Below are 13175 nucleotides of genomic sequence, written 5' to 3' on the forward strand. Positions count from 1 at the left end.
TGATGAATATTGTTTTAGTTTGTTTACCCATAGTTATGAGTAGCTAAATCCTTTGTCTAAGGTTTTGATGGAACCTATTGGGGGATGAACTTCTTGTTTATGTGAATACAAATTGCTAGTTCCAATCTCTATTTGTTCAACTATGTGTTTGTTGTAGTTAATTGACAGGATCCTCAATTAGTTGTGCCTATTTAGTGTGCATAACTCGGGAGAGAGTGCATATTTAGGTAATTGTTGAACAACACCACTCCCAAAGTATATGAGGGATCAATAACCGAGTGTTTAAAGGCGGGATTAGGGATAACGAAGCCTTGGGTGTAATCTAAAGTGAATTGTGTTAAATAAAGCAAGCTAGTGTATCTCGGAAGAGTGCAACTAGTAAATTACTGTGATTACTCGGGAGAGATTTACGGTAAGAAGAGCGTTCATGATTGATAGAGATGTGTTGGTAAATTTGTATGAAGCATAAACAGAAGGAATTCCATCAATAGGGGAAATCATTACCTTAGCACTTTCTCATTATTGTTTACAGCTTAGCATCTTTAATTTGTAGCTATTAGTTACTGTTGATCTTAGTTATTAAAAACACCATCAACTGTGATTCTCAACGTTTGGGAAATTGATTCTAAAGAGTTTAGTAGGTCTAAAGATAGTGATTGATAGGTTAATTCTCTGTGGATTCGACTCTGGGCACAATACTCAGGTTATATTTGCAACGTCCACATTGTCCTTTTTATAAGGCATAGTTGGGCGCGATCAAATTTTGGCGTCGTAACCATGGGAATTAACGGAATTATCAATTACCATTGATAGAAATACAAAAATTCTTAGTGTGGTCAGTTTTCTCTCTACCCAATTTTTCATTGAAATTTTGACGGTTGTTGATCTGGTTGCACAGGTGTATGCCTAGAAATTCTACGAGGACTGGAGAACTACTTGAAGGACTCTCAGACCTCGAGAAAAGATTCTGGACATTGAACTGTGCCAACAAAAGACTTCAACAATCCCAACAAACACACAAATTCGAAATTGACATGGGAGACGTAAACGACCCCAACGGAAACGTCAGGAATGAGCAAGTTGGCTTAAATGCCAGAGAAGTGGCACCTCCTGTGCCTGAGGGTGCACTATATGACTGGGCACAACCCACAGCTGACAATCTAGCCACTGCCAATGTTGTGCCCGCAATACAAGCTGAATCGTTCCAGATCACAAATAACATGCTGCACTTGTTGCAAAACAAGGGACTCTTTTCTGGGATGCAAATAGAAGATCCTCAGCAACACTTGAAGAACTTCCTGTCTATCTGCAAAACTCAAAGGCAACCCAACGTGACTCCGGAAGCAATCAGACTGTTATTGTTTCCATTTTCTGTGACAGGAGCTGCTCAGGTTTGGCTAAACTCACTCCCCATAAACTCTATAGAAACTTGGGATGAGTTAGTCAAGCAATTTCACAACAAGTTCCACCCGCCCAACAAAACTGCTCAACAAATTAATGAGATCGTGAGCTTCAAACAGAAACCAATGGAGACACTGCATGAGACATGGGGCAGGTTTAAAGGAATGTTGGTTATGTGTCCCCACCACGGTGTTCCAGAACAGATGTTGGGACAACGGTTTTACATGGGACTGTCAAACAGCATGAAGAATATTGTGGATGCCTCAGCTGGTGGGGCATTCTTGAGCAAAACCTGGAGAGAAGGCCAGAATCTGCTTGACAAGATGGCACAGAATTCGGGGTGGACAACCATGAATGCACCTATCACTCCAGTGGTGCACTCAATGCCTCTTGATCCCTCAAATACCATGGCTGAAAATATGGCGACCCTCCTGACACAGATGAGCATACTCACCAAAAAGGTGGAGGAATCAGGGCAGAAACAGCAAGTACATATTGTAGACACTACCAACGGGGGCTTGTGCACATCTTNACGTACTGGATGCCATGTCGCAGCGAAAGTCCAGATCTCAGAGCCGGTTTATGGCCTGGTTCCGCGCGTTGGGGAGAGCTTGTCATGTCGACCCCAGCACCGTCTCAGACTCCGATTGATGCTTAGGGAAGTCTTCTTACCCTTCTGTTCTTTATTTTTGATATGACATGGGGATATGCCATAATTTTAAGTGTGGGGTGGGAGACTTGCTCTGGTAGTGTATTGTAGTGTATATAAACATTGAGTATGTTGTAATATTAGATTGATGTTGTTGTGTATAATTGACTGTACTCACATTAGAAGTAACTGACTTGGCCCAACGACGGACACTTGTCGACGGGTCTCTTGAGGGTCATAGTCGAATCTAAAAAAAAATAAATGTAGAGGACTCTTCCTGAGGACGAACCACTTGGACAGTACTCTTGAGGAGTAGTCCATGTAGTTCTTAGTTTTATTTTTTAGGTAGTGTAGTAATTCTCCCTGGTTTTCTTTGACCACGGTTCTTTCAAAGGGCTCTTCTTGAACCGGGTTAGGTAGAGTTTTTCTTTTGAGTTTTAGGACCAAGATGGGTGAAGGCTAGAATGCAGCCCCAGATGTACACACCTGAGAATAACAAAAACGAACTGAGGGTGCGACGTCTGGGCTCGTTTGTAGACTCATACTTTGATGCCTTAATTTTGCACATCTTGTCTTGCTTGAACGCTCGTATGAGTGTGTTGATAAACTAATTCGGAATGAGTTACATGCCAAGTGTGTGTGAGCTATTACTTGCATTCTGTGCTTGCATGCGATACCTAGAACTTGCCCTGTGTGTTTGCAAAGCGAAATAGAAGTTGTTTGGTTTTAGAGATGATTGAGGCATTTATTTGTATAGCCTGTATAATTGTGAATACACCTGTACATATTGCCATGGTTAACCCCTTTTTGAGCCTGAAGTATGTTCTTTGATAACCCTATAATAACCTACATCCCTGTGTTTGAGTAGTTTGACTGCTTGAACCTGTACCTTCTAGAAGCACTTGAATTATTAAAGAACATACAAAAGTCAAAGTGTGGGGTAGTAGGGGAGTGGAAAAAGGGGAATCAGGAAAGAAATACTTGAATGGTGCAATGGCTGTTAAAAAAAAGAGAGAGATGAAGAAAACGAAACAAAACAAAATGAATCAAAAAAAAAGAGAGAGAGAAAAAGGTCAGTGCACCTAAAGAAAAGTGGGGGGCAAATATGNTGTGGAAGAACGATTGGGCTGAACATGAAAATTGAAACAAAAGGAAGTTTATATTAAAAGTGCTTAGGGAGGTTAGTCACTATATCCAAATATATCCTACCCGTCCCTTAGCCGACATTACAACCAAATAAAGACCTTTTGATCTTTGACTGAACAGCTCGATTAGTAGAGTATTACACGAGGGGCAAGCCTATGGTGTATCTGTGTGGCATGTGAATGTTCTTTGCTGAGAGTGAGTGAATTCTGACTATCTATGGTTTCTTGTTGCTTAATTTATTGTGTGTGGAACTTCTCTCAGATTTGTGATGTGAGGGCATGTGACTCAGGAAGAAAAAGTGAGTTTTCACCTCTGTTAGAGTAATTAGAGTAAGCACGAGTGTGTCATGGCATTAGAGTCTGCATCTGAGTGTGACTGTTGCACTGATAAGGTTATTCCTTCGTAATGGCGAGTGTGACATAAATTGGGGTAATGTATCAAACGGTTAGGCCTAGAAGTGTGGTTTAACTTGCTCGAGGACGAGCAAAGGTTTAAGTGTGGGGTGTTGATAATAGGTGAATTTAACTATAATTAGGCCCTAAAGAACCACCTTCTTGTATAGTTTTGATGATAAAAGTGATAACCAAATGCTCTCATTAATGTTTTTCATGCTTTGCAGGTGATATATGACAAGAGAAGGCTATGGAGTACTTTTGGGATCAAATATGGAGAAAAAGAGGCCAAACGTAAAATTTTGCCAAGCGAAGCAGCTCAAGCCAAGCCTGAAGAAGGACTGCCGCGGTTCCACCGCGACCGCGGCAGAACCGCGGTAGAAGACGGTCGCGGATAAGTTGAGATTCAGAGAAGGTGTGTGGCCGCGGTTTGACCGCGACCGCGGCAGAACCGCGGCAGAGGCGGAAAAGTTCAGGGACTTAAGTGCAAAACACGGGATTTTTAGCCCAAAACCCTATTTTAAATACTAGACTTCGCCCAAGGAAGGCAAGGATTGTATTGGAGAATATTTTAGCAAGGAAAACAATTGTGAGAGATAACCCAAAACATCTTTCTTCTTTTCTTTGATTTTTCTTGCAAGTTTTATGATGAATATTGTTTTAGTTTGTTTACCCATAGTTATGAGTAGCTAAATCCTTTGTCTAAGGTTTTGATGGAACCTATTGGGGGATGAACTTCTTGTTTATGTGAATACAAATTGCTAGTTCCAATCTCTATTTGTTCAACTATGTGTTTGTTGTAGTTAATTGACAGGATCCTCAATTAGCTGTGCCTATTTAGTGTGCATAACTCGGGAGAGAGTGCATATTTAGGTAATTGTTGAACAACACCACTCCCAAAGTATATGAGGGATCAATAACCGAGGGTTTAAAGGCGGGATTAGGGATAACGAAGCCTTGGGTGTAATCTAAAGTGAATTGTGTTAAATAAAGCAAGCTAGTGTATCTCGGGAGAGTGCAACTAGTAAATTACTGTGATTACTCGGGAGAGATTTACGGTAAGAATAGCGTTCATGATTGATAGAGATGTGTTGGTAAATTTGTATGAAGCATAAATAGAAGGGATTCCATCAATAAGGGAAATCATTACCTTAGCACTTTCTCATTATTGTTTACAGCTTAGCATCTTTAATTTGTAGTTATTAGTTACTGTTGATCTTAGTTATTAAAAACACCATCAACTGTGATTCTCAACGTTTGGGAAATTGATTCTAAAGAGTTTAGTAGGTCTAAAGATAGTGATTGATAGGTTAATTCTCTGTGGATTCGACTCTGGGCACAATGCTCAGGTTATATTTGCAACGTCCGCATTGTCCTTTTTATAAGGCATAGTTGGGCGTGATCACTATTAAATCACTCCCTTCGTCCCAATTTGCTTGATATAATTTAAATTTCGAGAGTCAAACGAGTTCTTTGATCATAATGTTTTCATATGCCTTTTAAAAATTTTGAATTGCTAATTATTGTGAGTTATAATGCTTTTTATGTAGTTTTTAAATATGTAAATTGTATTTCCAAAAGCTTAAAGATTCTATATCCGAATTCACGATCAAATTGCAAAGATTAACTTTTGAAATCCAAACTATGTCACAAAGTTGGGACGAAGGGATATATGAATGCAAATTAATGCTACTATATACAAGGGAAATGGTCCATAAGTGGCTTCCACATGTTACACTTTACTTATCACCATTGCTCTGTATCTGGTGATCCACTTGCTCCTTCACTTGCTTCTTCATTCTCTTTCGACATTGATCTGGTTTCTCTAAATTTAGTCACCAAAGTAGTTAGGATGGTAACCCGGCAGATATGCAGAATTTGATGAAGCAAACTTTTAACGACGATAAATCAGGCAACAACAAAAATATATGAAAGGAGTAATTATATAGGACACAAACATTATGTGGTTCAGTAATTAAACCTATGTCCACTGGTGGTGGAGATGAAAAATCTCCTAATATTCGAAACAGAATGAAAGAATGTAGTAAAATATTAAAGTCAATACTCTAAATTATTCCACATAGCACGAGAGAATAATGTATTGTTTTGTCTTCCCAGTCTATTTTAAGTCTTAGTGGGAATAGGTCATCAAACTTGTATATACTCTGTAAGTACAAGAAAATTACGTGTTTCCATTATTAGACTTCATTTACCACTATACGTACATCTCTTCACAATTCAAGGGGGTTTAATACAAATACATATAGACATTTTTTTGTTCCTTTTTATATGTATAAAATAGTGCACTTTTTTCTTTCGAAAAATAGTTGACGTAACCCCTTTGCTCCCACTTAAATCTGCTCTTGCTTGAGAGGCGTAACTAACTGCTAAAATTGAGAAAACTACCCTCTATAGCCCCTCAAAATTTTAATAGCCCATATTTTGTACCACTTACAAAAAATGGCCCTTCGGCCCAAATATATTGGATATAGTAGCCTAAAGGAATTAGTATGACAACACAAGCGCTTGTAGCTTAGTGGATAGGGCGTCTATTTCCTAAGCTAAAGGTTGCAGGTTTGACACCCACCTGGCGCCATAGAGCAACCCTTTTTTGCCTTCGGCCCAAACATATTGGATATAGTAGCCGAAACGAATGAGCATGACACAACAAGCGCCTGTAGCTCAGTGGATAGGGCGTCTATTTCCTAAGCTAAAGGTCGTAGGTTCGACTAGGGCTGTGCATAATTTGGTAAATACCGAATTACCGTACCAAAATCGAAAATTTTGGTATTTGGTATTTGGTATGGTACTTGGTTTAAGTTTTTAAAAAAATTGGTATTAGGTATGGTATTTGGTATTTTAAATTAAAATACCGAAATACCGATACCGTACCGAAATATATATTATATTACACAAAACATATATTATCAATTATAACATGAATATAAAAAATCTAAAATTTTACTTTCCTTTATTCTCTAAGTTCATCAATTAACTTTAAACAAGTAACAAGACATTTCTAACGATCAAATATTCTTTTATGTATAATTTTCTCTATTTGGGTCGATATTTACTGGTTTTGGACAAATTTTTTGTCAACAAACATTTTCAGTTTTGTATTTTTGAGTAATTTAATTAAGAATATTAGAGTCTATGGCTCTATGCACTAGTTAGTATTCAAACCGAATAAACCGAAGTTACGGAACCGAATAAACCGAAACCGAAAGGAGAAAAACCGAACCATACCGAATTTAATTAGGTACGGTATTGGTATAGGATTTTAAGAAACCGAATACCGAAAATACCGAACCGAAATGTATAAATACCGTACCATACCGACCGACGAACACCCCTAGGTTCGACCCCTACCTACCGCGATGGAGCAACCCTTTTTTGCCTTATTAAATTGTATTTTGTACTTCTGGATCTAATAATATTAGCTATGAATTGAATAACAGTCTATTTTGTATATTTTTTTGTATAGTAACAGTCTATTTTGTATAGTGACAGTCTATTTTGTATATTTTTTGTATAGTAACAGTCTATTTTGTATAGTGACAGTCTATTTTGTATATTTTTTGTATAGTAACTGTCTATTTTGTATAGTGACACTCTATTTTGTATAGTAACAGTCTATTTTGTATAGTGACAGTCTATTTTGTATAGTGACAGTCTATTTTAATTTGTATATTTTTTGTATAGTGACAGTCTATTTTAGTATTTTTTTTTTTGTATAGTGACAATCTATTTTAATTTGTATATTTAAGTTTGAACATATTTGAGGTTCCTCAGAATCTGCAGTCCAATCAGATAAACCTAAGGCATAGAAGATATCATCTGCCACTGAGAACTGTAATTGGTGTAAGTTGGCCTTCCATAAGAGAGTCACCCGCAGCTTCATTCGACGATGGAGCTCTGGCTGGCCATATAAATGCAGGTTTGACAGCAAGAATAATTGGTAGAACTGATTCCCCTGTTAGAATCTGTAAAGCAGTTTTCATGCTTGGCCTTTCATATGGATTCGGATGGCAGCAAGCCAATCCTAACATTAGCACACATTCTGCTTGCCCTTCATCAAAATCTCCATCCAATCGAACATCTATGGCATTAATGATCCTTTCACTCTTTTAGAGATCCCATACATATTCAATGATTCTGTTGCTGTAGATATTCTCCTCATTTTGGTTTCCAGGTTTTCGACCACAGGCAACTTCATGAATGAGCACTCCAAATGCAAACCATTTTTCAACAATTTTTCTTACTATTTTCAGGTTTGACTATGGCGGATGAAAACATTACCAACGGCGAGGTTTATGACGATGCGCCGGTGGAGATCGCCGTCGACGAAACATCTGATGTTGCCTCGAAAACATCTGCACTGAAAGAGAAGATAGCGGCACTGGAGCAAGAGAAATCCCAGCTTCTTCACGAGAACGATGTGATCAAACAGCGAATCGAGAAATTGAAGAGCTCAATCGAGGAGTCCAGAACAAAAATTCGAATTGCTGAAGAAAAAAAGCAGAAAGCAATACTTTTGGGCTAGCCACTGTAATTATTTTGGGCTATAAAATGTGTATTGTAATTTTGTAAAAATTACACGGGACGCCCCTTTTAACCTGTAGCCGCTTTGTCTTTCTGTTTGCACTCGTACCCACTTTTTAAAAAACTTCAGCTTCCCTTTCTCCTCCCCTTCTCCTCTTCTTCTTCTTCTTCTTCTTCTTCAATACCACAGTTCTTGCTCTTCACTGTAGTTAGTGTTTTGAGATAAGCCTTTACAAATAGAATATGAGATTGGAACTTGCTAGTTTCATGCTTTGCGGTAACTGAATAAGATAGATTTTCTGGATTTAGCTTTGCACGATATGTAATCGTCAGATTTTCATTGACCATTCTAATAAATTTTAACGGGAAATAATATGTAGCTACTTAAACATGATATTTCAAGACTATCTGCCAAAAATTGCTAGATATTTCCATATAATTCCTTTGATGAATGTACAAGAAACAGTACAAAGAGCTGAAGTTTTTATTTTATAACTGGCAAACTTCAGCTGTAGAGCTGAAGTTTTCCGGTTACAAAGACAAAAACTTCAGCTGAAGTTTTCCAGTACAAAAGAAAAACTTCAGCCCCGTGGGCTGAAGTTATGTGAAAAAGCGGGTACGCTTGCAATTTTTTTTGCAAAGCGGGCACAAGTTAAAATGTGGCACAAAAAACAGGTATAGATGCAAATGCCCCTGTAATTTTGGGCTACCGGATGTTATAGGTTTGGCCCGAGTGGCTATAAATAATATTTGCTCATAAAATAATGTCTAAATATTAATTAAACTGCCATATGGGACGGCCAAAGGGTGAAGCCACTAAAGCAGGGGCTTTAGGCCCCATAATTTTAGGTCCCCCATTTTTTTTCTTCAATTCTTACTCGATGTCCGATATTTGATTTAGGACCTCGACTAATTCGAATTTGTAAAGTCCATTAAAGTTGGAATCGCTCCTTAAAAAGAATTTTTCCGTTCTCAAGAATTGAATCGAATACCTTTGGTTAAGGGAAAAAATATTTTATCCATCCCACTACGCCTCTTCTGGTGAGGCCATAATTTTTTTAGAAAATATTAAGTATTTTAAAGTAGAAAAGTAAAATGTCTTATATAAAATATAAAAAAATTACATTTATCATTAGAAAATGAGCAATACACTTTTAAACCCCATCTTTTATTTGTTTTTGTTTTTTCTCAGGTTTCCGTCATTGCAACAAGTATATTGAAATATCAAAATATTATTTTGATATAAAGTTATCAACTTCTTGAATAGAGTTTTATTATTATTTTAGTCACTAAGTAAAGAGTTACAGATCTTAGCTAAGCTATTAATTCTGCTAGCTATTCTCAGAAAACAGACACTATGACTAACCATCCCAGTAATCTTTGGTTTAAGGGTAAAGATGCACACCTCCTGGGAGGATTCTATTACCTAGAGATCAATAATGTCACAGGAGAAATTACACAGTTTATGCAAAAATTATTAAAAATTTTATTCTCAAAAAGCTAGAAATATCTACTTCAAATAAAAATGGATAGAAACTTTTATAAAAAATAAGGCCTCCTATTAAAGTTTGGCTTTAGGCCACCAAACTTATTGAGTCACCCCGCATATGAATAAAGTGGAGCGAATAACTAGTTATAAGTAAAACTGTTGTCCCTTTTATCTTATATTGATTTGTCATAGTCGTGAACAGCAAGTAAGATTAATAAGTATCTAAATATTATTCATAGTAAATTAAAGTGAATTATATGGAGCACCATGAGTAGGCGTGTTATAAGTAAAATTTTCTACAATCTAAGACAAATTCCCGGCTGACATAGAAGTCTCTTGCGCAGGCGGAAGAGATGCATTCTTGCTCGGAAGGAACCTTCAATATTCAATCTCACGTAGAACCTGCTTGAAGTCGATTTTTCCTCGCTTTCGAGAACTGCATTGTTATTCATCCATCTCTAGAACTACGTTTGGTTTAATCAATATAATAGCTGGACTCGAATTTACTGAAGACACATACCCAAAAATAATACTATCATCTTAAAAATATCTTTGAAACAATTGTCTTACCATAAACGGCCTGGTCTTTCAGAAGTGGTGTTAAACCACATATATTGGCGAGAAGTAAGCCAATCTTCTGGACACATTAGACATACAATTCAATGCCAGCCCAAACAAATGAAAACTATAAATCTTAAGTAGAATTTCTCTCTCTATATATATAGTCTAAATCACTCTTGACAAGTCAATGTTTCTAGATATATAGAAGGAAAGTTGTTATGAAATTTCTCCAGAAACTGCTAGTCATTAAATTACAAATCTAGACCACAAAAAAAGGTCCATACTTGACTTCAAATTAAATATGTACTATAACTTTTTTTCTTTATCACATTTACTCTGTCTCGTCAGGAGTCTTCATTTACTCTTCTCTTCATTTCCCTACGTCTAGAAAAAAAATGTTGAAAAAAAAACAATCTTTCTAAAGATAAGACAGCAGATCTGTTGCGATATCATGAGTTAACTAGCACACAATCACACACAAAGCAAATAGAGAAGAAAAATCAACACAAGGATTTAACGAGGTTCGGCTAAGCCTAATCCTCGGGGCAAAAGAAGAGAGAGTTTTCCACTATGAATGAAAAGAAAAGCACAATACAATCTTTAGAATCCCCAACTACAACCCCTATATATAGATCCCAAAAGGTCCCAAAAATTTGACAAGGACTATAGGTTTTCCTTTCCCAAATCTATGAGGACAATGGGTTTTCCTAAACCTATAGGGATTATGGGTTTCCTAAAAATACAAGGAAATAATTCAAGCCACAAATAACAAATCTTCCCCTTGGCTTGAATTCTCTTCATCAACAGGAACAATATCTCTCTACCTTGCCCTCAGCCCTTGCAAGGGCTCTATTGGGTACTGCACACACCAATCAAGTCTAGGTAATGCCTAAACTTGTTGGCCGGGACTGCCTTGGTCATCATATCAGCTAGATTATCATTCGTAGATACTTTCTCCACTTTAACAACCCCTTTGATATAATGTCTCGAATAAAGTGATGTCTGACTTCAACATGCTTCGTCCGCTCATGAAACATCTGATTCGTAGTAAGATGAATAGCACTCTGACTGTCACAAAAAACTTGTGTCTTCTTCTAAGCTAGTCCAAGATCACTTACCAAGCCTTGTAGCCAAATAGCCTCTTTAATTGCTTCCGTAATTGCCATATACTCAGCTTCTGTGATAGACAAAGCAACGACAGACTGCAAAGTCGCCTTCCAACTAATGACACTACCAGAAAGAGTAAAAATATAGCCTGTCAGAGATCTTCTCTTATCCAAGTCCCCTGCATAATCTGAATCGACATAGCCAACTAAGGATTCACTCAACTTGTCTTTGTAAAAAGTCAAGCCTACATCTTCAGTACCCTTCAAGTATCTCAAGATCCACTTCACCGCCTGCCAATGTTCTTTACCAGGACACGCCATGTATCTACTCACAACACTAACAGAATGTGAAATGTCAAGGCGAGTGCAAACCATAGCATACATAATGCTACCTACAACACTCGAATATGGAACACTAGACATATGTTCCATCTCCTCGTCTGTTTTTGGTGACATGTCTGCAGACAACTTGAAATGGGAAGCAAAAGGACTAGACACAGATTTAGCACATATCATATTAAATCTCTTGAGGACCTTCTCAATATAGGACCGTTGGGACAACATCAGCTTTCCAACCCTTCTATCTAGAGTAATCTCCATCCCCGATATCTTCTTTGCAGCACCTAAATCCTTCATCTCAAACTCCTCACCTAGTTGCTTCTTCAATCGGGTAATATGTGACATGCTTTTAGCAGCAATAAGCATGTCATCCACATATAACAATAAATATACACTAGAACCGTCTTCAAGCCTTTTATAATACACACAACTATCATATGCACTTCGAGAAAATGCATTTTGAATCATGAATGTATCAAATCTTTTATACCACTGCCTAGGCGACTGTTTCAGACCATATAAAGATTTCTTAAGCAAGCAAACATGATTTTTCTTATCCTGAGTAATGAATCCCTCGGGTTGACTTATATAAATCTTCTCATCCAACTCACCATGCAAGAATGCAGTTTTCACATCTAACTGCTCTAGTTAAGTCATGAAGAGCCACCAAAGCTAGTAAGACCCTGATAGAGCTATGCTTTACCACTGGAGAGAACACTTCAGTGTGATCTATCCCCTCCCTCTGTGAAAAACCTTTAGCTACTAATCTTGCTTTGTACCTTGATGCTTCAACCCCTGGATTGCCCTCTTTTCTTTTGAAAATCCATTTGCATCCTAGTACCTTCTGTCCCTTTGGCAATGGAACAAGCTTCCATGTCTGATTCTTATGAAGAGACTCAATCTCTTCACTCATAGCACCAACCCACTGATTTGCTTCTGGACTAGAAATAGCTTCTTTATAGCTATTAGGCTCAAGCACATCAATGGTCTCTGCAACAGACAAAGCAAACTCCATAAAATTAGCATATCCAAGAAAATTACCATCAGCTACGTTTGCAAACCTTTGTGGTGGATTGATCACTCTCTTCTCTCTGCCTGTTGCAATGCTATAGGGTTGTTGCGCAGGTGCATCAACATTATCGTCTTGATCAATATTTTGCACCTCCTCCACTTCCTGTACTTTAGAACTACTGGGCTGAGCTAGTGGAGATTCAATTTCTAGCTCTATGCGGTCACTGACACCACGATCTGCTTCTGCTATTGCCTTCTCCCTCTGACTGTCCAGTGAGGCAGATTCATTGAAGTTTCATCCCTACTGATAATTAGCCGGGAGTCTTTTGATCTGTGCACCACAACCTATAACCTTTCACTCCAATTGCATACCCTAGAAATATGCACTTCTTTCCCCTCGGCTCAAGTTTTCCATCCCTCACATGAGCATAAGCAGGACAACCAAATATCCTTAAATTTGAATAATCAGCAGGCAAACCGGACCATACCTCAAAAGGAGTTTTGAACTCAATAGTTGTGGATGGAGATCTATTGACCAA

The 13175-nt window shown here is 37.8% G+C and overlaps 1 protein-coding gene across 1 annotated transcript; it reads left to right on the plus strand.

The window, feature by feature from the left end:
• Nucleotides 1–1625: 1625 nt before the first annotated feature.
• LOC109208440 lies at nt 1626–8198 on the plus strand. The gene is made up of 3 exons (XM_019371549.1): nt 1626–1727; nt 7381–7525; nt 7860–8198. Exons 1-3 carry the CDS (start codon nt 1626–1628, stop codon nt 8129–8131), a joined length of 519 nt encoding a protein of 172 aa, XP_019227094.1. The 3' UTR covers nt 8132–8198.
• Nucleotides 8199–13175: the final 4977 nt, after the last annotated feature.

This window comes from Nicotiana attenuata, unplaced genomic scaffold (genome assembly GCF_001879085.1).
Source record: "Nicotiana attenuata strain UT unplaced genomic scaffold, NIATTr2, whole genome shotgun sequence".
NCBI classification, from domain to species: Eukaryota; Viridiplantae; Streptophyta; class Magnoliopsida; order Solanales; family Solanaceae; genus Nicotiana; species Nicotiana attenuata.